Here is a 23,690-nt window from a genome sequence, read left to right as displayed (position 1 = left end):
CTGGGCACCAAACAAAGTCTAAATAACAGAGGAGCAAAAGTATTAAAACAAATATGAAATGTCTGCTAAATATGTTTCTGTGGACTTTATTAAATACATATTTGATTAAAAAATAAAATATTGACAGAAAGGGTTCATTTAAATAGCAAGGAGATAAACCATGATAAAATGCAAAACTATGCAACATACAAATGTGACGATGTGAGTTTATGTTTATTATTTTGCTTGTCATTTGAGGTGCCTATAAGATACCATAAAATAAGGTGAAAGGGGAAATTCAAGTGTTCTCGGCACATTAGCGTAAAACAGCGCACAGGTGCGAAAAATAACAACACTAATAAAATTTGCATTCGTCCCATACATACTCTAGATCACAGGTGTCAAAGTCAAGGCCCGGGGGCCAGATGTGGCCTGCCACATCATTTTATGTGGCCTGCGAAGCAAATCAAACGGGGCAACTTCCATGATGCTTGCTAAAATATGAACCAAAAATTCGAATTCTCATATGTAATAAATGAGAGACATATTGTAAGCATTTTCTTGTTGCCAAACACCTCATTACAGGAACTTCAACGACAGTTGAATAAACCGTAATTCTTGACTTCCTTATATGATTTCAGTCATAATGGCCATCCAAGGGAAACGGTATCTAAAATATGGCCCGTGACGAAAATGGGTTTGACACCCCTGCTCTAGATGATTTGCATGTCTAGCTTTTGATAATATTTCTGATCATATTCAACGTTCAATCATACACCATGCGCAGTATGTGGAAAATAACTCTTGCTTATTCCGGTCTAGCTTGACACGACTACCATGATATCATATTAATAAAAATCTTGAATATATTATGTATTGACTCTGTATTAAAAACTATGATCTTTATAAAGACCTTTGACCCTGTGATGCAGGCGTACCTCCAAGGTGTACCTCATTGCGGCTGAGCGCACAACACATATCGAGCCATGCGTCCAGTAATGCTAAATGACCCTTTTAAGTCCGATGTGATGTGATTAACTACACGATAGTCCAAGCCTTTGTTGCTGCGGTAATTATAAAGTGGTGAGGGGCTGAGGACCAGCTGGTGAGGGGGTGCCTCTGAGCCTGATAGCCACCACTCTCCACTCTGGGTCAGATCATGTCACACTACATCTGGGGCCTCATTGTCTTTTCCCGCGGATGGACAGAATCGCCCGCACCGCTATGGAATTATTTGGGGGTGGGAATTACCAATGGGAATGTAAACATCAAGAATACATGCATGTTTTTTCAGTAAAATGAGGGTGAGGTATAAATCAAATGTTTGCAAGTGGTCAGTCAATGTCCTAATTTGTTTAAAAGTAGAACACAAAGGCCTTTTGAGTCCAATCCAACGGTTAAGCCATAAATCGAGACACACAACCCAACATGGGCTTTTTTTTTTATTCCACTGTGTTTACTTTGGAAATGAAAGCACACCTGCTCCAGATGTCGCTTCTTCAACGAACGGGAAGCAATGAAGTTAAATAAACAACAGTTAAAATTGCTTTAAATCGGTGCTGGCATGAATTTTATGAGAGAAAAAAAAACCTAGTTTACATCTTTTAAACTTCATTGTGCTATGTTTGCAGATGAACTTCTCTGGGGTGGTCATGAGCTGAGTCAACCCTTCACTTGCCCAGCGGGAACATGGGAAGCGTCAGCAGCCTCATCACCAACGACGAACTCAACAGTAAACACTGCAAGGCGACAGAGTTGAGGTTGAAAAACAGAACGAATCAGCCTCGACGCAATGGCGGTTGCAGCCTTGATGACTTACTCAAGTGTAGCTTCACTCAGGCTTCCTCCTCCTCCCCCACCCACCTCCCCAAAGGCCTCTCGCACTCCCGGTCGGGACGAAGCGAGGACTTTTTCTACATCAAGGTGGGCCCATGTGCTTTTGAATGACACATACGTGATCTTCTGTCAGGTAAAGATGAGAAAAATGAATGTGCTTGACATAAGGTGAGCCATAAACCGAGGTCAGCGCACCACAGAGGAGGCTCAACCGAAGACTACATCGGTGGACGGAACGGACAGGAGAAATCTGACGAGCGACCCAAACTAATGTCAGGGACTGATGGGGTAAGAATGCAGTTATTGTCAGTCCACTTGTTGACATGTCTTTGTTTCATGAAACATGAAACATTGAATCCGCAAATCTGTTCGCATGATTGTTGTCATCAGACTTATTGACTTATGCTTACGAACAAGCCATTATTCTTGACTTCTGCTTTCAAAACTAGCTATCCATCACTTTGTTGCCCACCGTGAATGTAATATGTGGAGGTGATATAATTCACAAAATTCACGGTTATAATGGCCCTCTGAGGGAAACCATCACCACAATTTGGCCCGCGACTAAAATGGGTTTGACACCCCTGCTGAGTAGAACCATGCAAATCGGCCAAAAAAAAAAAAAAAAAAAAGGAATAACAATGAGCTTATTGTAAGTGTATAACTAATATAATTTTAAATATAGTATGTTTCCAATAGTTCCGCAGCAGTGGGTAGAAGCAGTTCACGTGTACTGTATTGTCGAATTGACAGGAAGTAGTTTTGGCCACCAGATCTGACTTCCCAGTGCTCCATTATGCTCCATTAATGAGTCAGAGACTTCAGGATTGCACTCTTAAAAAAAAAAAGCTGTTGAAGCGAGAGCTCTCACAGCAGGTAGCGGACAGTTGTCGCTTGTGAACCTTCTCATTTTCATAATTACCCCTTTCCAAATGAATAACCTTGATCTACTCGGGGAAGTGATTTGAGTGCACTGACAATAAGGAGGTGAAAATGACCTTCTCTGAAAGCTTTAGAAGCCTCAGGGATCCCAGGCCAAAGTTGGGGGGGCAGAAGAAGCAGAAATGGGAAATAGATCAGCGTCCAATTGAGCTTGGTAGATAGGGAGAGAGATTTATTTTTTCAAATCAAAAAAAGCCCCCCCCCCCCCATATCCCAGTCATGTAGTCGGCGAGGAGGAATGCTGAGCTCACAAGCGTTCCTTCTTTACCTCAGCATCCCATATTATTAACAACCCAGGAAAGGGCTATTCATCTTCCTTCTGGCAGCATATGAGGGGTGGGTGGTGTGGTATACAGAATGAAGGAGGGGGCGGGGGGCAGAAAAAGGAAGGGAGCTACTGTATGGTTCCACTTTCTTGAACAATACAGATGGAGAGGGACTGTGGCATTCAGGTTGTCCCGCATCCAACGTTTTCGTATCATGCCTGTTGTGGCAGATGTCAGTAAGTGACACAGCCTACAGCGCAATGCTAACTTGAGGTGTTATCGGGTTGACGATCCAAAAAGATGGTGGGCTAGGAAGTTTACAAGACGCACTGGTGTTCTGGTTCGAACATATACAATACAGTAAGGGACAGACAACCAGTCATACTCTCAGTCACAATGTTACATAACCCATTTTAAACATCCAAAATATCAGCAGACATGTATGATCCGGTGAGAAGGCGGCCTGCGAGTGCCCACTTGACATCTCTGTGATTTTCCTAAGCTAACACTCTCATTCGCCTGTTGCTTGCAGTTCCTTGGAGACCGACTTTAGCTGGTGCGGTACTCAAATCAGTGACTTCTTCTGCCATGTCAAGGTCAAGGACGATCAGCGCTCTTCTCCCTTGCGATTTGAAAGGATGAGAGGGGCCGATTTATCTGGCTGTCAATCAAGTCGGCTGTGTTCACGCCCACAATGTTGCAAAAACTCCTTTTTCTGTCTGCAAAAATACCAAAACTTAGTCGATCCCGCCCATGCACAGATTTAGAGCATGCTTCGTGCCAGACTTGCGTTGGGCATTAAAATAGAGTCTGTGTCAAGCGGTCCAAGGCCTGGTGTGAATTTCCTGATCTAAGTGCATCCTAAATCAATTAGGATTGGCGCCACCTTTTCCAACTTCTATGCGGAACAGATGGTATAGAAAATGGATGGATGGATGGATATTGTGGCAGACTCTGAAGAAAGTTAGTTGCTGAGACTTTAAGTTGTGCATCCTTGGCTCTGTCAGGAATGGGATGAGGTGCATTTTGTAAGGCCGTCAGCTGAAAGGAGTTCGTGACTATGGGGAAAAAAAAAAAAAAGGGCGGGAGGCGGGCAGAGCATTTCTGACAACGTGTCATTTCACTCTTCTAGACTACTGCTGAGAAGTCGCTGGTCCGATCCACTGCATACAAGCCTTTAAGTCCCAGGAGTGTATCCTCTACAGAAGCACAGCGCAACAGCCTGGACCGCATCCTCAGCCAAGTGGACAAATCAAAGAGTCCCGGCATCCGACACAAGCGAGACACATCCTCTGGTCTATATCTTAAACGACACCGATAAACTTCAAAATGTGATGATGTGGGTTGAATGCCAAACAAGCGTTCAAAAATCAATCCCCAACTTTCCTTTCAGGGAATCTGTCAGACTCTGGTCGCAACTCCATGTCAAGCCTCCCCACCCACAGCACCAGTGGAAGCCTAAGTGCTTGCACAGGCCCTGTCAGTCACAGCGATGGCAGCTCCGCTCCCGCCAACTACCTCCTCAAGGGAGCTCAGCCCAATTTGTCCCCCTGGGTGAACAGCGGGGGTCGAGATGGTGGCTACAGGGCTAGTTTGAGCCCTGGGGGCTTGTCACCAAAGGCTCAAAGCGACGGTGGTTCCCCGCTATCTTCACATCGGCCGAAACGTCTCTCTGAAACTGTGGGAGGGAGTCGGTCCCCTCTGACGACAGATGAGTCACTCATCGAAACGTTGGAACAAAGACTACTGGAGAGAGAGAATGAACTGCAAGAGTTACAGGTCCGAATTTGGCTCTCACGCCGCCTCGTTGAGCTCGTCACTTCCTCAACGTGCTACTTTTTTGTACTTCTTCTTTTCCTTCCCACTTGTCCCGTTAAGGATCGGCACGGCGAGTCAACCTTTCCCATCTAAGTCTATCGTTTTCCATCTAAGTCTATCGTCTGCCAACTGCCTTCACGTGTTCCCTCATGATTATCAACCTTCTCTTTGGTCTTCTCGCTCGATGTTCTCGTCATTCATCAGCAAAACGAGCGTCTATCAGTGACTGACAGACGGACTTTCCGTCAGTACTGACAGACTGCCCACCTCCGGTTAAGCCGAATTCTCCTTTGTCCAAGGTGTGATGACTGATTTAGTCTCACTATCAACATGTTTGCTGAGATTTCTCCCAAATCAACAACAGGTCAGCTATGAGGTGAAGGAAGCGGCCACCTACAAGTTCTTGGAGGAAAAACAAAAGTATTGCGCGGACGAAATGCAAGAGTTGAACCACAGATGCTCCGCGTCGTTGCAACAAGCCTCGCAGATGGCCGCCAACAGCCGCCAAGCACTGCAGTTGCATGTCAGCCAACTCCAGGTCAGAACACCTCAAGTCCTTCACACGATGGACTAAATTGTTCCCTCTTGATGAGCTTTGCATCTCGCGCAGGCAGAAAACGAGAAACTCAAGGAGGAGCTCGCCACGCTAAACCGAGAGAGGGATCTCATCGAGCGAAGACTGAGCGCCTACGAGGAGGAGAACACGCAACTCGCTCCGACGCTCGAGGAAACTCAGTGGGAGGTGACACATGATTGTGCCATTACGGGACCTTTTTTTTTTAAGTCCCTGTGAAGTGAAAGTGAACACGTCTTATGAATTTGACACACCACAGCGAATAAGAGTGTTGCTATTGTTGCTATGTGACGTATCTTCCCAATGGGCAATGGGAATTTTTCCCAGGGCCCTGTCAAGAGAGGAAATATCCTATCCATTCAAAAATCCAACACTGGAAAATGTGTATCATAACTGGAAAGATACCAAAATGCCAGCACGTGGTGAGAAATATATCTCTCGGTCTCCATAAGAGGAACATTTGCCGCTAAAATACTTGAACAGCCCCCAGAAGGGTACAACGCACACAACAGAGGACACTGTGATCTTTTGTGTCCCAATGTAGGTGTGCCAGAAAGCAGGCGAGATCTCCCTTCTAAAGCAGCAGCTGCGAGACAGCCAGGAGGACGTCAGCCACAAGCTCAATGAAATAGTCGGCCTCAGGGCACAGCTGAAAGAAATCACAGCCAAGGCGGAGATGCTCAAGGAAGAGAACAAAGACGGCGGCGACAGGCTACGCTCCCGCACCATCCAAGTGAAGGTTAGGTTCTTTCGGAATGTCTTTACACGCTCAGGTTCAAATTCAAACAGAGAATAACGACCTGCTCTTATTTTAATTTCAGACAAAAGTACTTAAGTAAGTAAGAATGTTGAGTTGCTTTTCGGTAGGTCCGCTTGATGTCAAAATTTATTCAAGCACGCTCTCGGCTCATAATATCAGGGACACCTGCATAGTCATTTTTCCAAAACAAGAGCACTCCTCAGCTAAAGTGAAAGGACTTTTTTTTTTGTTCTTGTCATCACCACCGTTGAGAGAGTTTCAGGGAAATAATCCAGCCGCAGCACAAACAGACAAAACCTTTTGCACTAGTGCTCGATAAAGCTGCAAATGCCCAGTTTTGATTGACACACTTTGAGAGTATTCATTTCCACACTCATTGGGAAACAGGATTATGCCGAAATACAAACTTCATGTTCCCTATCGTGACAATTTGTGTGAAGGATGTATTTAACAGGAGGCTCTTATTGTTAAAAAAAAGTGTTACAATCAGGCTCATTAAAGTTAACAAAAACAAATGAAAATAACTAAAACTGAAAAAAATACATTAGAAAAATAAAATAACGAAAATGCTCCTAAAAAAACAAAAAGTAACTGAGACTATATTTTATTGTTTACAAAACTAACTATAATTATCATGAAAATGTACTTAATTTTCTTTTTTTTTTGTCAATGAATACCATAAATGAGCTTTCAGAAGCCATTTTAAATGTATTTATTTCGGTATTGCTATACATCCGTAGCTCTAGACCAGGGGTGTCAAACTCATTTTTGTCACGCGCCACATTGAAGTGACCGTTTCCCTTGGAGGGCCGTTATGACTCTGAAAGTATATGAAGAAGTAATTGATTCATCGATTGTTTAAGTTACTGTAATCAGGCGTTTGGTAAGAAGAAAATGCTTACAATATCTCTTATTTATTACAAATGAGAAGTTGCAATTTTGGTCGAGATTTTCGCAATCATGGTAGAAGTTGATATGTTTGATTTGCTTTCACGGGCCACAGAAAATGATGTGGCGGGCCACATCTGGCCCCTGGGCCTTGAGTTTGACACCGGTGCTCTAGAGGAAGCAAGGTCAGTTGTTTGAGAATTACTGTATAGTTTATTACACAATACTTGGTCTTTTTTTTTTTAATCTTGCACTGTACTCCACACATTCAAAAATTAAACTAATCTTGTCATGAACAAAAAAAACCCCCAAAAACCTAAACCGAAGCATTTTCGGAAAAAAATTAAATAAAAAAAAAACTAACACGCTTGGCTTTAAAAAAAAATCAGGAAAACTAACTGAATTTCAAAAACAAAAGTCAAAACGAAACTAAAAAAATAACGACAATGACAAATCCAAAATAACCTTGATTACGTTAGGAATGGAAATTTTCATCGTCTGGATTTAAGATAATTTGGTGGATGTTTTCTGGGAAAATAGAACGGATTCATTGCATTTTTCGTCATTTCAATGGGGAATGATGATTCAAAATACTTCATCAAGTCTCTTCTTTCCCAATTTAGGTGTGCCAAAATGAACTCCAGCGCAAGAAGAATGAAGCTGATCTGCTGAGAGAAAAAGTGGGCCAACTGGAGAAAGACTTTGATGAAAAGGCCAAAGACCAGAAGCCGCATCAGCGCACTTCACACCCTGAGCCGTGCGTCCAAAAACAAGCCGCAGAGCAAGTCACCACCGTCCACAAGCCAAAAGAGGAGCCTGAGGGCCAAACGTCCACAGAACTCCTCCACAAAGAAGTGGAGAGACTCAAGCGGCAGCTCGGCGAGGAAAAGGCGGCTCAAGAGAAACTGGCAATCACTTTCGACCAGGAGAGACGCACGTGGAACAAGGAGAAGGACAAGGTCATCAAGTACCAGAAGCAGCTCCAGATCAACTACCTGCAGGTGCACAAGAAGAACCAGGACCTGGAGCGACTCATGAAGGAGCTGAATGCTGAACTGGAGGCTCGGGCGGGGCTGGCCCTGGATCTCAAGTATAGCTCAGGTTTGCAGACCTACGATGATGTTATCGCCACTGAGATATGACTGCCTGCTGCCACTTGTACTTTTTTCTTTTTTAATTTAAAAAATTATATATTTTTTACACTAAAGCCTTCACAGCAGACACTGGAGGCCATTGCCATTGCTCATTATTGTTATTGTAGCGCTTAACTTTTTTTTTTTGGTGACATTTAATTAAACCAATCAAAATATAAAATTATATAATTTAGTTTTGCCTGATATTAATTTATTGAAGGTTAAAGTAATTTTTGAATGCTATTTTTTTGTACTTTACAGGTCATTTCATGTTGAGTTGACGAAATTATGATTCCAACGCAAATTATTATGAAAGTTGCTAAACATTTGTCTCCACAAGCATGAAAACTAATAAAGCAATATCAACTGCATAAAATACAACTTTTAAGATTTTAATAAGGCATTTTTATTTTACTCGTGAATAAAATATACCATTCAATATTCTGTTTTAATGTAAGTCAGTGCAGTTTGATTCTGCCCCTAATATTTGAAGTTTCCTGACATGTAATAGCAGTAAAGTACAACATATCTCTTTTTTGGGGGGGGGGGGGCTCATGTTGAGATAATGTGTGTGCGTGTCGGCAAAAGTGTGTGGAAAGGAGAGATTAATGGGTTCCAATGTGAAAAAACAGAAATAAATTCCAGGGATATAGTGAAGAAGAAATTGAAAAAGTGCTATCTCCCAGTTTATATCTATTCACTTAAACTTTCCCAACACAGCGCATTCAACTTATTTGCTTGTATGGTATTGTTAATTTGAAAAAAATCCTAACCATGTGTCTCACCATGTTTCCGCTCTTTTAATATGCAACAGCGGATAATGTTTTTTTTTTTATAAGGTTACTTGAGGTGATTAATTATCCAACTGAGAGATAATAGTTAAACAAGTCAGATGATATTCCTGGTAAAATAATAATAAAAAAATACTGTAAATACAGAAAGAAACTGGCATAGTTTGCCAAACATTTGTCAGCTCATTGAAAAGAAATCTGTCAACTGACTTCGGCACATTCAGAAATCATTTAATGGGGGAGAAAATTGCCAAAAGAGGGATGTTGGAATGAGTGCAAAACTGTTAAAGATGAATAATTGCAGAAAGTTTAGCAGTGATGGCGTTAAGTTGTGTGTGATGTAACATGTTTTTCTAACTTATCTTTCTAGCTAAATTGCAGTCAGCGCACACTTGCCACCTTTTTAACTGCCTCTGATGAGGCCTTTTCTATCGGCCTCCTGGTGTTTTGTTTCTTTCTAGCATAAGCCTTAAGGTGCTGTGGTATGACTGCTATTTCCAACTGTTCGTAATTCGCTCCACCTTGACTGAGGCCCCAATTCCAGCTCAAAAAACGTCCCAAAAAAAGCAGAGCATGATGTTGCCACGACTATGCTTCACTGTATGGATGGCGTTCTTTTGGACATGAGCAACGTTAAGCTTGCGCCAAAACAGACGCTAATCTATCCATTTATTGAAAAAATAAATCAATAAATAAACAGGAATTAGCTCAGGAATTGAAAATGAACAAGAAACTGATGAGATAAAAGTGGTCTAATCATTTTTTTCAATGTTCTGACTTTGATTCACCACTGCGTTTCATTACAACAAAAAAAATAGAAGCACAGTCTCAAAGATATTTTACCAGGCAAACGCTGGATTCTGATTGATCACTACTAATGGATTCCAAGCATCAGCTCCGAATCTTTTGTCATTCGCTCATGATGCCCACGCCCTTATTTGGATTTAAAGAATGAGATTGTTTTCCCTCTTGCCCAATCATCTCCTTCTCTTCGTGAGCTAATTGCACCAAAATCAGACATGAAATCAAATTAAAGCCCGTTGCCAGTATGTGGCTCTTTTGTTCATGGCATGCATGGAGGATTACTCATAACTTGATAAGGACACATTCAAAGTCTGTTTAAACAGAGCAGAGGGCGAGGCGTCTTCCTGGTTAGAACACATGATCACAATACATTTCGTGGAATATCTGGATTTTAGATGCGCTCACCATTTGGACATCTACTCCAGCCTGGAAGGGTTTTCATCAACAGTTGAATTTATTTCCATTGACAGTTTCTTTGTTGAGGAGTAGAGGGTAAGAAAATCAAACACGATGTTAACATCTGTGGGTGCTGAAAATATAATCCAAGCATCTACCCCTCGGTAAAGAAAAACACTTTTTCTCCCGAAGTCTGTCAGAACTTCATCCCATCCGTTTTCCACGGCGCTTGCTTTCCCCCACCCCCCATCGCAGGATCGGCCCCAGAAGTAGTGCTTTGTGCTATAATGAGTTGCGGTCCAGCGGGCATCTCCGTGTCATTGGACGGCCGTTAAGAAAGCCCCGAGAAGACACCGGCCGATAACCGAAGCCTGCCCTGCGGTGACATGATAATGACACTCTCATATCCTGCTGTGATTCTCCTCATCGGCTGACAGTCAAGAACAAAAGGGGGGCCTGAATTCATTAGCGCAGGGGCGGTGCATTTGCACACGATATTTACCGTACCATATTCAGATTCTAAAGCGTGTTAACGGGGAATATCCTGACTGATGACCAAAGCCCCCCTGCTACTGTAAATAAGCCATCCAGGTAAATAATGAATGAGTCAATAACGGTGTAACAGTCGCTGCCATGACCTCATTACTCATTACACTCACATACTCAAATGTGCTATATCGCGACCATACCCATGAGCAATTAGTTGCTCCTTAAATATCAAGGGGCTTGTTATTTAGCCCGCTATTTTATACTTTTATTGGTTTATTCAAAGAGACGCGCTACAGGGCCGCCTCAGCAAATCCCCGACCTCCTCTGCAGTCAGCAAAGTAATTGGGGAGGGAGTCCCAGAGGGTCCTCGCACGCATACTGCTCAACCTGATAAGATGACATGGCAGTGGAGGGAGATTGGGGCAAAGTATAGTGCGGCTGTGTGGAGGATGGGAGTTGCTTGTGCACATGCATGCGTGAGCTAAAGCGAATAGGTTTGCAGTCTTTGGAGACTTAACTGCTTGGCTGGGAAACCATCTGGAGCCCACTACCCTCCGATTGCCGCACCCATGCCCCCTCAGCCACCCCCCTCCACCATTGCCTTTTCTATTGGGATGTCAATATCGATGCATAGGAGGGAGCCTGTCCAGATGCCAATTCAAGCCTCCCCTCCCCTTCAGCTGAAAATTTGTTAATTAACTGTGTCTCTCTCTGAGAGAGAATGAGAAAGAAATGCCCTTTGTATCTGTGCCATTCCGTGCAAGCCAGCGCTTTTTCTGAAGCTTTGCCAAATTAGCAGGAACAGATGAAAACGCTGTGAAAGGTCTCTTCTGTGAATCCATATCTTGAATTAATTGGGGTTGAACTAAGTCAGAATATGGACCGGGCGCATTCTAAACGACCAATGAAGAAGCAGCAGCACCTAGAATGGAAGATTCAAACCGAGAACCTCTCGAGTATGAGGCGGAGCTGCAAACCACTAGTCCACCATGTGTGCCAGTCACATAAAATGTTTCGCTCACATTTTAAAAGGTTTTCCATTTCTTTCTCGATACTGGTTTACACAATGTTTTCAACAAAATGTAATCTTTATAGTTTTCATTTATATCTTAAACACAAACTGGCTGACTTTTTCCACATTCTTGTGTCACTCGATAAAACAACAACAACAAATTGCTTTCACTTCAAATTAGGCCAGGGTAGAAATAATTTATAGAGCAGTGCGGAGGAGCAAGAGTTTCATGTGTCTGAATCTCCGTTCCAACGGATTGTACAGCGGATATCAAAAGTCTATACACCCATAAGACCAGCTTTTTGTGGTATAATAAGATAATATCTTGAACTTTTTTTTAAATGACCAATCACATTCAAACTCATGTAAGATAGGAGTCAGCACATTCAAAGTGCCTGTGATTGACCCCAAATCAAATTCAGGTGTTCTAGTAGGCTTTTGCCGGCATTTGTGTTACGAGTAGAAGCCTGGAGGTTTTGGGCTAACACTGCGATTACAAAGTGTTCGTACCGTTAATTCCTGCCACCTTGTCTAAAGACCCGGTTTGGGTTAGAGAAAAACAGCTAAAATGGTGAAGCTACTACGTTGCCTCACTGTACCACCAGACCAGAACAAATATTCCCAGTAAGATTTTGTGATGGCCCAGTGAACAGTGGTGTGGAGACTTTTATGTCAAATGAACATTTACACCTATTTTGTGCACCGCAACGAAGTGATCGTATCCTGAGGTGATGATAAAACGAAGGTGAGTTGCATTGCTTCCGCCAAGCTGGAAAACAAACACAAAGTAAGGAAAACAAGTTAGGATTTGCCCCCAAGTTCATTTCATAAATTAAGTTTGATATGATCATGTTGAACCTACTGAAATAGAATTCGTCTGAAGCTGCCCTTCTGTGAGTTTCAGTTCTGCAGGAAAACTGTTAATTAGGATTTGTAAAGCAAGTGAGTGACTAATACATGCATATAGTCATCATCCCTACCTTTCTCTTCAACAAACTCAAAGTGAGAGGCGTTTTCCGATGTGTTCTTTTCTACTTTTAGATGCTTGACTGCAACAAACAAAGCGAGGGGGAAGAGTCATCAGGCCTGTCCAGAAGATTTAATTAACTCATCACCAAATTTCACTAAAATGAAATGAACAATGGCTGTGTTTAGATTTAGGATACAGCCTTGGAGAACATCCCACAAAGCGTGACTCATCTGTTAGGCTTTGTCTGAGGGCATCATTATGGAAGAGGCGAGACCCTATTTTAACTCATTTTAAGAACACCTGAAGCCTCGAAAAGAATAGAACTATTTATGCTGCTTTAACCAACCTTGATTTTGACTCGGAATGACACGCATGCACATGACGTCACTCTCCTGAGTGAAAAAATAATCATAAATGTCAAATCTAAATCTCATTCACATTTTGATTTTGATTTGACGTTTAGAGAGCCCAATTGCAATTAAGTCGGGACATTGTGTTAAACATGCTGTAAATATAAACAGAATACCGTACATCCATCCATCCATGAGGGAGGAATTTTTATCTGTGCTGTATACAGCACATTTGACAATAAAGTTGGACTTGATTTTCCGATCCGCTTTATCCTACTAGGGTAGCGGGTGTCCTGGAGCCTATCCCAGATGACCATGTAGGCGGGGTACACCCTGAACTGGTTACTAGCCAATCGCAGGGCACACATAGACAAACAGCCATTCACAACCATACCTGAGGACAATTTAGAGTGATCAATTAACCTGCGGTGCATATTTTTGGAATGTGGTAGGAAACTGGATTACCCGGAAAAAAACTTTTGTTGGTGAATTTGTTTGCCGTTCTTGCTTGATGTACAGCGTCAGCTATTCAACTGTCCGGAGTCTCTGTTGTCGTATTTTATGCCTAATAATGCACCACACATTTTCAGACAGGTCTGGACTGCAGGCAGGCCGGTTGAGTACCTGCACTCTTTTACTACAAAATTGTAACACATGTAGACTGTGGTTTGGCAATGTCTTGCTGAAATAAGCACAGACATCCATGAATAAGATGTTGCTTGGAAGGCAGCAAATGTTTCTCCAAAACCTGTATCTACTTTTCAGCATTAAAGGGAAAGTTAACCCCAAAAGAATTTCTTTACAATTATATGTTGTATGCAGCCTCACTAGTCTAAACATTTAGTTCTATTTAGCATTCAAGTTTTAACACTTAACATTTATTGAAACGTTTCATAACTGGATTTAAAGAATTAGCACATCTGTAAATTGACAAATATTCTTGTAAATCTGCAACAAAAAAAGTGATTCTCAAACAAATCACACCATTTTTTCAATGAATGTTTGAAGTTAAAGGTGACAGTGTAAATGAACCCACCGTTATAGCTGTCCAAGGTTACTGAAGAAACGTTTGTCATTTCTGCAAAGCGAATGATGAATTCCTGAGGAAACATTCCCGTGGACATCCAAAATGTGTTGGCGTTTCTGGTTCAAAGACATTAAATAGCTAATCCCAGGTAAAACTCAGACTGCACTCGACCAATTTGCAAAACAGTACTGTCATAACAAAAACAAAATTCACTGAGGAGGAGACCCTTACCCGTCAATCATATTTTCCGGCGGGTGGTTCTCATCGTTGGAAGCAGCCACAACAACTTTCAGTCCCAGAGAACGAATAGATGACTCACTCATGGTGCAAGAATGACAAACAAGACAAAATACAATCCCAAATGTGGTCTGGTGCGCAGTTTCGCTCAAACACACAAACAACCATGCGTTGCTACGCCAACCCTCTGCGTCGCATGAAAAATACGTCATTACGTGCGCCTACGTCACATCCTCGACGCGTGTAGCTCGTTCGCTGTTAAACAACTAGCTGTGAATTTAGCCACTGTTTTATATAAATGGCGAATGGATGTAAAGACGCGCTATTCATGCGGGGTACCGGCCAGGTGAGTCACACTGTTGATTATTCACACTATTAAATTATAATCTGCACGTCGAAGAACGCTATGCTTGTGTACGACATTAGAGAGAGCGACTTCGGTAAGCTAACAAACCAACACGCTAAAGTAATTTTAAAATTCCGTACAAAATCAAGATAGAAGATACTCCGAAAATACGTTATGGTTTGGTAGACTATTATATTGTCTCGCTGGACGAGAGGGACTGGATTATGGAAACAGTTCGAAACCACTGCAAAGTGCCACTTTTTGAAATTGTGTCCTGCACATTGTCCGCTTTGACGGACTGTTTCGGCATACAGTATTTATAAATTGGAAAGATTAATTAATTTACAGGAGGCCCACAACCGACTAACAGCCAGATCTTTTAAAGATAATTCAAGTGATACAAATATCATTTTCCTTTCATAAACATTAAGCGAGTAAAAATGCGTAAATTTCTGGCCAACCTCTAAGTCAATTTTACTCTCTTAATCTTTATCCTACATTTGGTATAATTGTAAAGCTTGGTAAACGCATAAACATATAATAACCATGTAAATTGCTTTCAAGGGTACTCGTATTTTGGTTATTATATTGAAGGTAGCTCATTGACTGACCACTGCCGGCAAGTGACAGAGACACACATTGGCAAAAATACGTATCATCATGCATATTCAAATGTTTATTCAAGTGAAATATTTTATTTTCCTTTTTCTAGAGTGATGACTCTGATATTTGGGATGATACCGCCTTGATTAAAGCATATGATAAGGCTGTTGCATCATTTAAGGTAACAAAAAAAAGATGATTTGATGCAGGTTGTTTTTTACTTGTTTTGTTGGTTATCAGACTCACAGATATGCTCTTGTTGACATGCCAGACGGCCCTTAAGGGGGAGGGTGAGCCACAAGCGTCAGGCAAAATCCCACCAGGAAAAAAGCGCAAGAATAATAAAACGAAGAACAGCAGGAAAAGAACCAATGCATTGACAGATAAAGAGGTGAGGATGTAAATGAAACATGCTTGTTGCTGGTGGTAATCAAGAGAAAGTAAGAAATTACATTTCCTAATAATACAAGCCTAATGTATCGTCGTTCTTGTTACAGTGGCAGGCTGGAGATTCTTGCTGTGCGTACTGGTCAGAAGACAGTCAACTATACTCGGCGACCATCTCCTCTGTCGACAAGGAGAAGGGCACATGCATCGTTGTCTACACAGACTACGGCAATGAGGAAGAGCAGAACCTGGAAGACTTGCTTTCGGAGATCTCTGAGGACGATGAAGAAACCAAAGCCACGGTAGAATACGAGATTTGATTGTGCAAGCATCTCTCTCTTCAGGATTTGCTTGGTCAAATTAGACCCGATTGTCGGCTTGTGTGTGCTCCACTTAAAAAAATGTGACAATGAAGATGTATAGATGTATTTTTCTCACAATTTAGAAACTAGAGGCAGAATCTTCCACAGAGGAGAGTGACCGGTCAACAGAACCAAACCAGCACAAGCAACAGCCACACAGTAAAAGCCAAAAGGCAAAATTCCCCAAGACACCTCCCCCGATGTGGGCTCCTGGATTCCCTCCGCCATGCCCACCTCCCATGCCGCCATTCAGACAGGTAAGATCACGTTGCCATGAATAGTTTAGTCACCAAATTGTGCTTCTCAGTTACTGTGCTCCATATTTGTGGCGCAGACATCTCACCAACTTGTACACCACCTCCCATTGTGCAGGGGTACAGAATAAAATGGTTTTCTTACTTTTTTTCACTCCCAGGGTAGAAAAGGACATTCTGGTGGTCGCGGGCATGTACCTCCCCCCTGGCCTCCTATGATGCAATTCGGGCCGCCAGTAAGTTTAATGACAGTTGTAATAAACGTGTACATTTTGTGATTGAAGTCAAATATTGACACTGCACGGATTTACCGCAAGTCAGCTTCTTCCATTGCTCTCTGTTTGTGCCGTCAGATGATCCCTCCGCCTCCGCCCATGAGTCCCGACATGGGAGACGACGAGGCCATGGGCAGCATGCTCATCTCCTGGTACATGAGTGGCTACCACACAGGCTACTACTTGGTATGTATTGTTTCATTGAGTAATGCGTATCTGGTACATTCTAAAATAATTTTCTCGTGGGATTTTTATTTGAATAAACTGTGCTTTTGTAGGGTTTGAAACAAGGTCGCAATGAAGCTGCCAAATGGACCAAGCCGCACCAGAAATGAAAAAAAAAAAGAAAAGAATGGTGGCCAATGTACTTGTTAGTTTACATCAAACGATGCAGGACAGTTTTGTATTCTATGTAAATAGCTTTAATAAAGCATATTAAATAAACCCTCTGTAACTGCCTCAATATTTTCTCTTAAAAGGCTTCACTGACCGTATCTTTTACACTCTATTTTCCATGCAAACTAATACAAGAGGTTCATCAAAAGTTTCCAATGAATACATTGGACACACTTTGGTGGTGCAAATCAAAACTACCAATATTCTGCCTTCATAAAGACGATAATTTGATTCTTGTGTGGTATACTTAATGAAGGTGACTTGCATATGCATGAGCTTGTAATGGCATGCCTTGTCCAGCAGAAGTCAGACTCGTATAAAGGAGTCAAAACATTACCGTGAAGTGGGTATGCAGAAGATGCAGAGAAACAAATCTTGTCACAATTTTGCATCCATCTCTGCGACCTCTAATCCAGAAAGAAAGCACTGCATCTGTCACTTTTACACTCTGGATCAGGAGCTATGCAGGGACATCTGGTAGACATGATTGCAGTGTGGAGACACATCAATGAAAGTAATCCCACAAACCCTCAGGACATTGGCACCGAAGTGATTTACTAGCGAGAGAGAAATTGAAAATATATGGAGAAAGTTAATGGAGGATGTTACAGTATAGTGCACGTTTCCATATTGTCCATTGGTAACATCCCTGAATGGCATGAAAGCGAGGCAAACGAATGCAAATGACACGTTGACCCGATTGAATTCCACTCTTCAGTGCGATTTGTTATTTGTCGTTTCCCTTGATCTGGCATCCTAAAAACGGTTCCTATTGTCAAAAGAGCTGTGAAAGCACTCTATTCCCTTTTATATTTAGAATATAGACGACCACATGATTGCAGACTCGAAAGCCACAGTCATTCCTCTGGGTCCTCGATGCTTTGGTTGACTGAAAAGGAAGGAAAATGTTGAAAAAAAGATTAAATAAAAATGCTGGTGAGATGACAGTTGCTCACTCGCTCACTCTCTCTTCTCTGGATTTAAGCTGCATGGGTGGCGTATCATGCAGTGCATTTAGAGTACATACAAGTGTGAGGAAGAGGGGTGAAATCGTATTTTGTGGAAAAGTCTCCCTGCATGCTTGTCTCATCCTTTTTTTTTTCTTTTTTTTTGCACCATGTGATCATCCTCCTTCAGCTGCTCCGCGGTCATTTTTTTTCTACTTCCATGATCAGCAGTTCCTTTGTTGATGCCATTTTGTAACCTCGTGCCACTGCGTCAGTGTTGACTAGCCGTCATGTTTGTTTTTGCGACAAGTGGGCAGAAATGTGAGCGGAGAGTAAAATGGAGCAGTTACCAAGAAAATATAGTTTGCGGGATTGACGAAAAGAAGATGCAGATAAAAGCGAACCTATCTTTTCCTTCCAGACGGGTTTGAAATGTGCCATGACAAAGCACACGCATAAGCGCATTGCTTGTGTGAAGCTGAGCTGCCCAAAGGGCTCACTCACATGGAGTCTCCGAGAGGAGTTGAGAGGTGGGCAGGTCTGCTTGGAGAAAGCGTCCCTCAAACCTCAAGCTCACGATATCTGTCTACCCCCTACTGACCAGCGAGAGTGAGACCTGTAAACATAATCTGCAATTGACACACACAGTCTGGGAGCAACACACACACACCTCCCAGTGAGATCACATTGCAGCATGAGATGCACAGCCTAAAGCTATTTACGCAAGCACCCATCAACAAACAGCCTGCTTCTAAATAACATATTTTGGGGCAACTGCAAGTGATTTATCTTGGTTTATTTGTTTTTAAACCACAAACCCCACCATTTGAACAGAGGTGTGTAGACTTTTGATACCCGGTGTCAAAGCAACAACCAGGATGCCTTCATGAATTTAAAATTTAGACATGCAATTATTTGGAATCACTTTCTTTGGACAGATGAGATCAAGGCAATAAAATGTTCATGATCCAAAGCATACCACATCATATGTCAAAAAGACTGTCAGTAGTGTTTATTGATACCTTGACTGCAGACAGCAGTAACAAGATGATTTGTACCGGAAAGGTGTATTAAAGTCTGTTTAAAGGGTGTCCCATCAGTCTAATGATTAAAAAAAAAAACAATAGGAGAGATTGAAATCATTTGTGGCGGTGTATAAAAGTAAAATGATTACAAATGATGCCATTGTCCAAATACTTCTGGGCCTAACCGTAAATGATATAAACTGCTCCAAAAAATAAAGGGAAAATTTGGAGGTACATTGTGCTGTTTATTTATTTAATGCTTTATTTATTTCTTTGAGCTGTATATGAACATAGATAGCGTGTGGTCCCCGAAATGTGCACTTCACACCAATATAGGCCTACTGGATAAGGCCAGTAATTTGACTATTACACTCAAGTTAACTGTTCGAGGTCTGTTATCAAGGCGTAAAAGTCAAGTGTCAAGGGACCAAATGTATCAATGACAGTTATTGTGCCACTCAAGGCAGAATGTGGTAACGTTTTAATGAAATGGCCTAGAATCCCATTTTCTGCAGAGTGCAATAATTGCTTTTGAGACAGGAAGGCTACAAAAAGGATGAATGTAGCTATGGGAACGCTGACATGCCCCAGAAATGACCTTGAGGTCCATTTTTGTGAATCCGCATGTTTACATTGACCTGTTCTATTGTGAGACTCGAGCAAGCGTGCATGCATTCCTCCTGTGGGGTTTCATCTACCCAGCAGGTTTCCGTTACCATGTGGCTGTGGCCTCTGCTTCACTGTGACTGATCCTCCCTGACACTCTGACCTCCGCGAATTCCACTCACAGCAGGTCCAGTAAATAGCTGGTGCTGCCAAGGATCGACAGACATATTCCATCCTCTCAATTAACTGTTTATGTCTTTAAAAAGACTACACTGGCAGTTAAAAGAGACACCTAGATTAATTTCTCTCAAACTATTGTCTTGTCAATTTGCCATTCTTCATTCTGCCCAACAAAAAAGAACTGAAAGAGGCTACAATAAAGGCCTGGAAAAACATTTCAAACGATGAAAGTGTTACAGGTGTTATTTATTCATTCCGTGAAGGAAAGTAGATTAGCAGCACTAGTCACGATTACACCAAAAAAGGTGCAACCAACAAGTGAAAAAAAAAGAATAGCAGCATTGCAAATATCAATGAATATAAAAACCTTTCATTTATTAAAAAAATATATATATATTCGTTAAAAAGTACACAACCAGCTTGCTAACTGAATCGTGTTGCTAAGTGCTAAATAACTGCCAACAATTGCCAAAATGTACAGATAAAGTCTAAAAGAAGTGCTTTATTATTATGAAGAAGCCGGTTGAATTGCGAAAGTGCACCATTTTTCCCCGTTTTTTTTCCTTGTAAATATTCCAATTCTTGAAACTGCAACAATCATTTGGATTTGAGCGGATTCATTCAGTTCCTCCTTCAAGTGTAATCTTTCTCATTGGAAAAGTTCGACAGTATTGGCTGTGAGGGGGCACGGTGGAAGTGTTTGTGAACGCTGAACGGGGAAGGGCAAACTTTACTCTCGGGCTCCGGCACTTTAAGGTGGCCGCACAACGAAGGACACACGTTTCGTGAAAGTTGCCTGAGGGGGGAACGAAACTCCTTTTTCAAACTTCCACTTTGAAAGCGAAGCTTTCTCGGTTCGACCTACTCGCTCCCCGGTGGGGGCACCCTTGTGTGCGCCACCTGGATCCCAGTTCGGCATCTCGTTTTCGGACTGAACTCTTTTTTTCGGACTCCCGGCGGTTTGTGGATAAAAAGTCCCAGCGGGAGCCTGCTTGTTGAGGCTGCCAGCAAGTATGTTTTGTCGGAATCAAACAACCCGAGCCACGGTTGCCCGCGGTTCGGCTCTTGAAATGGAGATACGGCGAGGGAAGTTCAGAAAGAGTTTTTACGTGAAGACATCACAGGTAGGCAATGCATCAACACGCCATGGGGGTACACAATCTATTTCTATGTCTCTCTTTCTATCATTGTACTTTTGCGGTACTTTATTACATCATGTATCATTCAAAATGCTTCATTTTAAGTTGCGTTTGTGTGTTAAATGATTCTGTTAAAGGGACGGTGTGTAAAAAAAAAAAACCCCAACTGATTTTTCAATGTTAATTATTTCAAAATCCTGATATTAATTTCAATAATGTGCAAAAAGTATTGTATCACATCAGCGTAATTTTTAAAATGTAATTGTTGATGAAGTAATCGCTAATTATATTACACAGGGCGCGCCTCCCCTACAGGAAGCTGCCATACTTTCTACAACGAAGGAGACAAGTTTAGGAAACGTAGTACCTCAACACGACGCACTATGCATAATTGTTTATAATGAAATTGTCTTGGTAACATAATTGGTGTTGATTGAATACTAGTATTCTTGCTAAAATATTTTATATCTGGAAAGAAGACCAATTTTGTTCACAATTATGATGAGTCTGCGTAATGCTCAATAGCGCCATCTGGTGATGCCAGATGGCGCGACTGAGCTAACTGGAGGTCTCGCTCATGTTGAACGAACTCATTTGGCCTGCTCTTTTATCTCATTTCGAAGTCACACTTGTGCATTTAGCGCTGCTTTGTTGCTGTTTCGCTTTAATTACACTCGAGAGCTGCACTGCATTGTGCCTGTCGCCTAATAAAATTTTAATTGCCTTTCCTATTTAGACAACTCTTTCCTACTACCGAATTTAGCATTTTTCTCCCCTTAAGCGAAACAATGTAATAACCCAGCAGGGATTTGAGTGTTTTTGGTGTCCAGTTGTGGATTGGTAAAAAACTAAAACTTAATTTCATTTTCCATCTTCTGCTTAATATTCCGCATTGGTTTAGTAATATAATTGTGCTGGGATGCTTGCGCCAGAAGTAATAATGGTCTATTTTGAATTATATGCTTATATTTTCTTCTCCTAGATACCTTTTCTCAGCAATTTTTGTACACTTTTGCAATGGTCAAATACCATTAGGACTTCAAGCGCGTGTGTGTGTGTGTGTGTGTGCACGCGCGCGCATGTGCACGCGCGCGCATGTGCGTAGCAACACATTGACATTTGCTGACACGGGATACAACTGTATCCCCCAAAAGTTGAGAACTAGGTCAAAACTCAGCTGTTGATCACCAGATGCGGCTGCATCCCACTTCCGGTCCACCCTGTCAACATCTGCTTCGTGCTAGCTACTGTACTTCAGCAGGACAGATTGTCTCAGAAGGCTTTCTAATCTAAACCTCCCAACCACTTTTACACAAACTTCTCTTGACTGCTCTGATGGGAAGTTATCCATGGTGGTCTCTTCCTGCCTTCTGAGGCTGCTTCCATAGCTGCTGTTTGGTTAGGAATTCCGCAGTCATAAACAAAAGCGATGTGTTGTGCACATCGCGCGAGTAAATGCTGTTTCGAAGCTGAAATGACAGCAAAATAAATCAAATGAGGAAAACCCTGTACACCATTGGTCCCCAAACTACGGCCCGCGGGCCGAATATGGCCCGCCTCTGCATTTTCCTAGGCCCCCTGAACAATACCAATAAGATGTGTTTTTTATGTTTTTTTGGGGGGGGGGGGTCCCCCTCCAGGTCTGACCAGGTGATCGAGACTTGTAGATGCATAGGACATAACATTCTATTCCACCCTTCTGCAGTTGGTGCCCAAATCGGAACTCCTCTCTCCCAAAAATAAATAAAATCTGCGATGCACTCCTGTCAAAAAAAAAAATAATAATGGACTAATGGCGAAAAGATTAAGTAAAAGAAAAAAAAAGATTGGTAATTATTGATTTCATAAATTGTGCCTGTCAAGAGCCCGGAAAAAGGTTAATACCTGGTTATGTGCGGCTTTTTGGAAAACAATATATGTTGATGTCTCGACACCTCCTGCGATCGTCACACTTTTTGTTCCAAACCGAACTCGGCCCCTGTCAGAGAAGGGAAAAGTTATTTGGCCCTCACAGGAAAAAGTTTGGGGATCCCTGCTGTACACCATTCAAATATTTCCCCCAAGAACTGTGAGCCAAAACAATGCAATTTTTATAGATTCTCTGGCTGTCTCTTACATTTTAAGAAGCACCCTGTGCTGGAGGTTTGTTATTGAGGGTATGGTATGTAGTAGTGTGTGTGTGTGTGTGTGTGTGTGTCTGTGTGTGTGTGAAGGTGTGTTTGGGTCTGAACTGTAAATTGAAGCTTGAGGAATGTTGATGGTGCAATACAGAAAAAAATGGTGAAGGATAAGACATCGATTCTGTCTCTCCATTTCCAGAAGTCTCTGACCAATTCACGCCTTCTTTTAGCTTATTTATTGGCGGGGGTGCATTCATCCCACAGGGAGCCAACTTTTTAACCTCTGGAAGTCATGCACACTCCATCATATATTGATCTGTTGTCACAAGTCATGCCGCATACACTGCAGAGTTCACATGTGACACACGGGGAGCCCTGCATTTCCCGGGGGTGCAGTAGTTGGTAAAGCACGTGGTTATTATAGAGGAGTGGATGATGATTTGATTTACACGGTTTGCTGAGTGATCAAAGTCAAGCGGTAACATGCTTTCACTGTGTTCCCACTGCAAGTTTGTCGGAAACGGTACAAAAATAATTGAAATTGACGGTCAGGAGAAAGCTGTGACACATTGCCACAAATGTGGGATATGTATTTTCCGCACAAAAGGTTTTTTTTTTCTCCCCCCATGTAATTTGAAAGCAGAAAGTAGAGTGAACCAGGAGGCTTTGGTACCCTGAAGGCAGGAGGCAGAAGTGTCAGAGACACATAGGTGTCACCTGCAATGCTGGTGGCTCTGTTGGTCAGGCAGGTGTTGAAATTGTCTGTGAGGAAAGGTAG

At 42.1% G+C, this 23,690-nt stretch overlaps 4 protein-coding genes across 6 annotated transcripts in view; 3 read left to right on the top strand and 1 right to left on the bottom strand.

Annotated features, from left to right (window-relative positions):
* The first annotated feature begins 1,668 nt into the window (after positions 1 to 1,668).
* On the top strand, positions 1,669 to 14,051 carry lzts1 (leucine zipper, putative tumor suppressor 1). 2 transcript variants are annotated; one of them, XM_086110955.1, is made up of 9 exons: positions 1,669 to 1,902; positions 1,984 to 2,103; positions 4,156 to 4,318; positions 4,417 to 4,802; positions 5,206 to 5,379; positions 5,452 to 5,583; positions 5,960 to 6,154; positions 7,687 to 8,164; positions 12,730 to 14,051. In XM_086110955.1, exons 1-9 carry the CDS (start codon positions 1,669 to 1,671, stop codon positions 12,735 to 12,737), a joined length of 1,890 nt encoding a protein of 629 aa, XP_085967081.1. In that variant the 3' UTR covers positions 12,738 to 14,051. The 2 variants fall into 2 exon arrangements, with proteins under 2 accessions (XP_085967081.1, XP_085967080.1); XM_086110954.1 differs by lacking the exon at positions 12,730 to 14,051 and having other exon boundaries at positions 7,687 to 8,635.
* On the bottom strand, positions 11,866 to 14,484 carry hspb11 (heat shock protein, alpha-crystallin-related, b11). Its single transcript, XM_086110959.1, has 5 exons — positions 14,267 to 14,484; positions 14,045 to 14,151; positions 12,669 to 12,737; positions 12,551 to 12,594; positions 11,866 to 12,457 (listed from the first exon to the last, which is right to left on the bottom strand). The coding sequence occupies exons 1-5, from the start codon at positions 14,482 to 14,484 to the stop codon at positions 12,356 to 12,358; spliced, it is 540 nt and encodes a 179-aa protein (XP_085967085.1). The 3' UTR covers positions 11,866 to 12,355.
* Positions 14,474 to 16,948, top strand: smn1 (survival of motor neuron 1, telomeric). Of its 2 annotated transcripts, XM_086110957.1 has the most exons (8): positions 14,474 to 14,618; positions 15,331 to 15,402; positions 15,493 to 15,612; positions 15,719 to 15,910; positions 16,054 to 16,227; positions 16,386 to 16,460; positions 16,578 to 16,685; positions 16,778 to 16,948. In XM_086110957.1, the coding sequence occupies exons 1-8, from the start codon at positions 14,571 to 14,573 to the stop codon at positions 16,832 to 16,834; spliced, it is 846 nt and encodes a 281-aa protein (XP_085967083.1). In that variant the 5' UTR covers positions 14,474 to 14,570; the 3' UTR covers positions 16,835 to 16,948. The 2 variants fall into 2 exon arrangements, with proteins under 2 accessions (XP_085967083.1, XP_085967084.1); XM_086110958.1 differs by lacking the exon at positions 15,331 to 15,402 and having other exon boundaries at positions 14,480 to 14,618; positions 15,462 to 15,612.
* A 3,436-nt stretch (positions 16,949 to 20,384) lies between these two features.
* The window catches only part of rtkna (rhotekin a), a 57,533-nt gene continuing 54,227 nt past the window's right edge, over positions 20,385 to 23,690 (top strand). The window contains exon 1 of the mRNA XM_086111448.1: positions 20,385 to 20,777. Within this exon, the coding sequence (XP_085967574.1) occupies positions 20,667 to 20,777 (111 nt within the window). The 5' untranslated portion in view covers positions 20,385 to 20,666. The remainder of the gene's footprint in view (positions 20,778 to 23,690) is intronic.

The sequence above is a fragment of the Hippocampus guttulatus genome, chromosome 5 (genome assembly GCF_054856545.1).
Source record: "Hippocampus guttulatus isolate MCC_2025c chromosome 5, RoL_Hgut_1.0, whole genome shotgun sequence".
In the NCBI taxonomy this organism is placed as follows: domain Eukaryota; kingdom Metazoa; phylum Chordata; class Actinopteri; order Syngnathiformes; family Syngnathidae; genus Hippocampus; species Hippocampus guttulatus.
The sequence above is the reverse complement of the archived record's forward strand: the minus strand, read 5'-3'. Positions and strand labels throughout refer to the sequence as shown.

Bases quoted from the DNA above. Each gene is read 5' to 3' on its own strand.
- lzts1 (XM_086110954.1), top strand. From the start codon at position 1,669: ATGGGAAGCGTCAGCAGCCTCATCACCAACGACGAACTCAACAGTAAA. The intron at 1,903-1,983 runs GTGGGCCCATGT...GCTTGACATAAG, and splicing joins AGGACTTTTTCTACATCAAG to GTGAGCCATAAACCGAGGTC. The intron at 2,104-4,155 runs GTAAGAATGCAG...TCACTCTTCTAG, and splicing joins TAATGTCAGGGACTGATGGG to ACTACTGCTGAGAAGTCGCT.
- hspb11 (XM_086110959.1), bottom strand. From the start codon at position 14,484: ATGACGTATTTTTCATGCGACGCAGAGGGTTGGCGTAGCAACGCATGG. The intron at 14,152-14,266 runs GTAAGGGTCTCC...TCTTTGAACCAG, and splicing joins CCGGAAAATATGATTGACGG to AAACGCCAACACATTTTGGA. The intron at 12,595-12,668 runs GTAGGGATGATG...GTTTTCCTGCAG, and splicing joins TGAGTTTGTTGAAGAGAAAG to AACTGAAACTCACAGAAGGG.
- smn1 (XM_086110957.1), top strand. From the start codon at position 14,571: ATGGCGAATGGATGTAAAGACGCGCTATTCATGCGGGGTACCGGCCAG. The intron at 14,619-15,330 runs GTGAGTCACACT...TCCTTTTTCTAG, and splicing joins TCATGCGGGGTACCGGCCAG to AGTGATGACTCTGATATTTG. The intron at 15,613-15,718 runs GTGAGGATGTAA...TTCTTGTTACAG, and splicing joins ATGCATTGACAGATAAAGAG to TGGCAGGCTGGAGATTCTTG.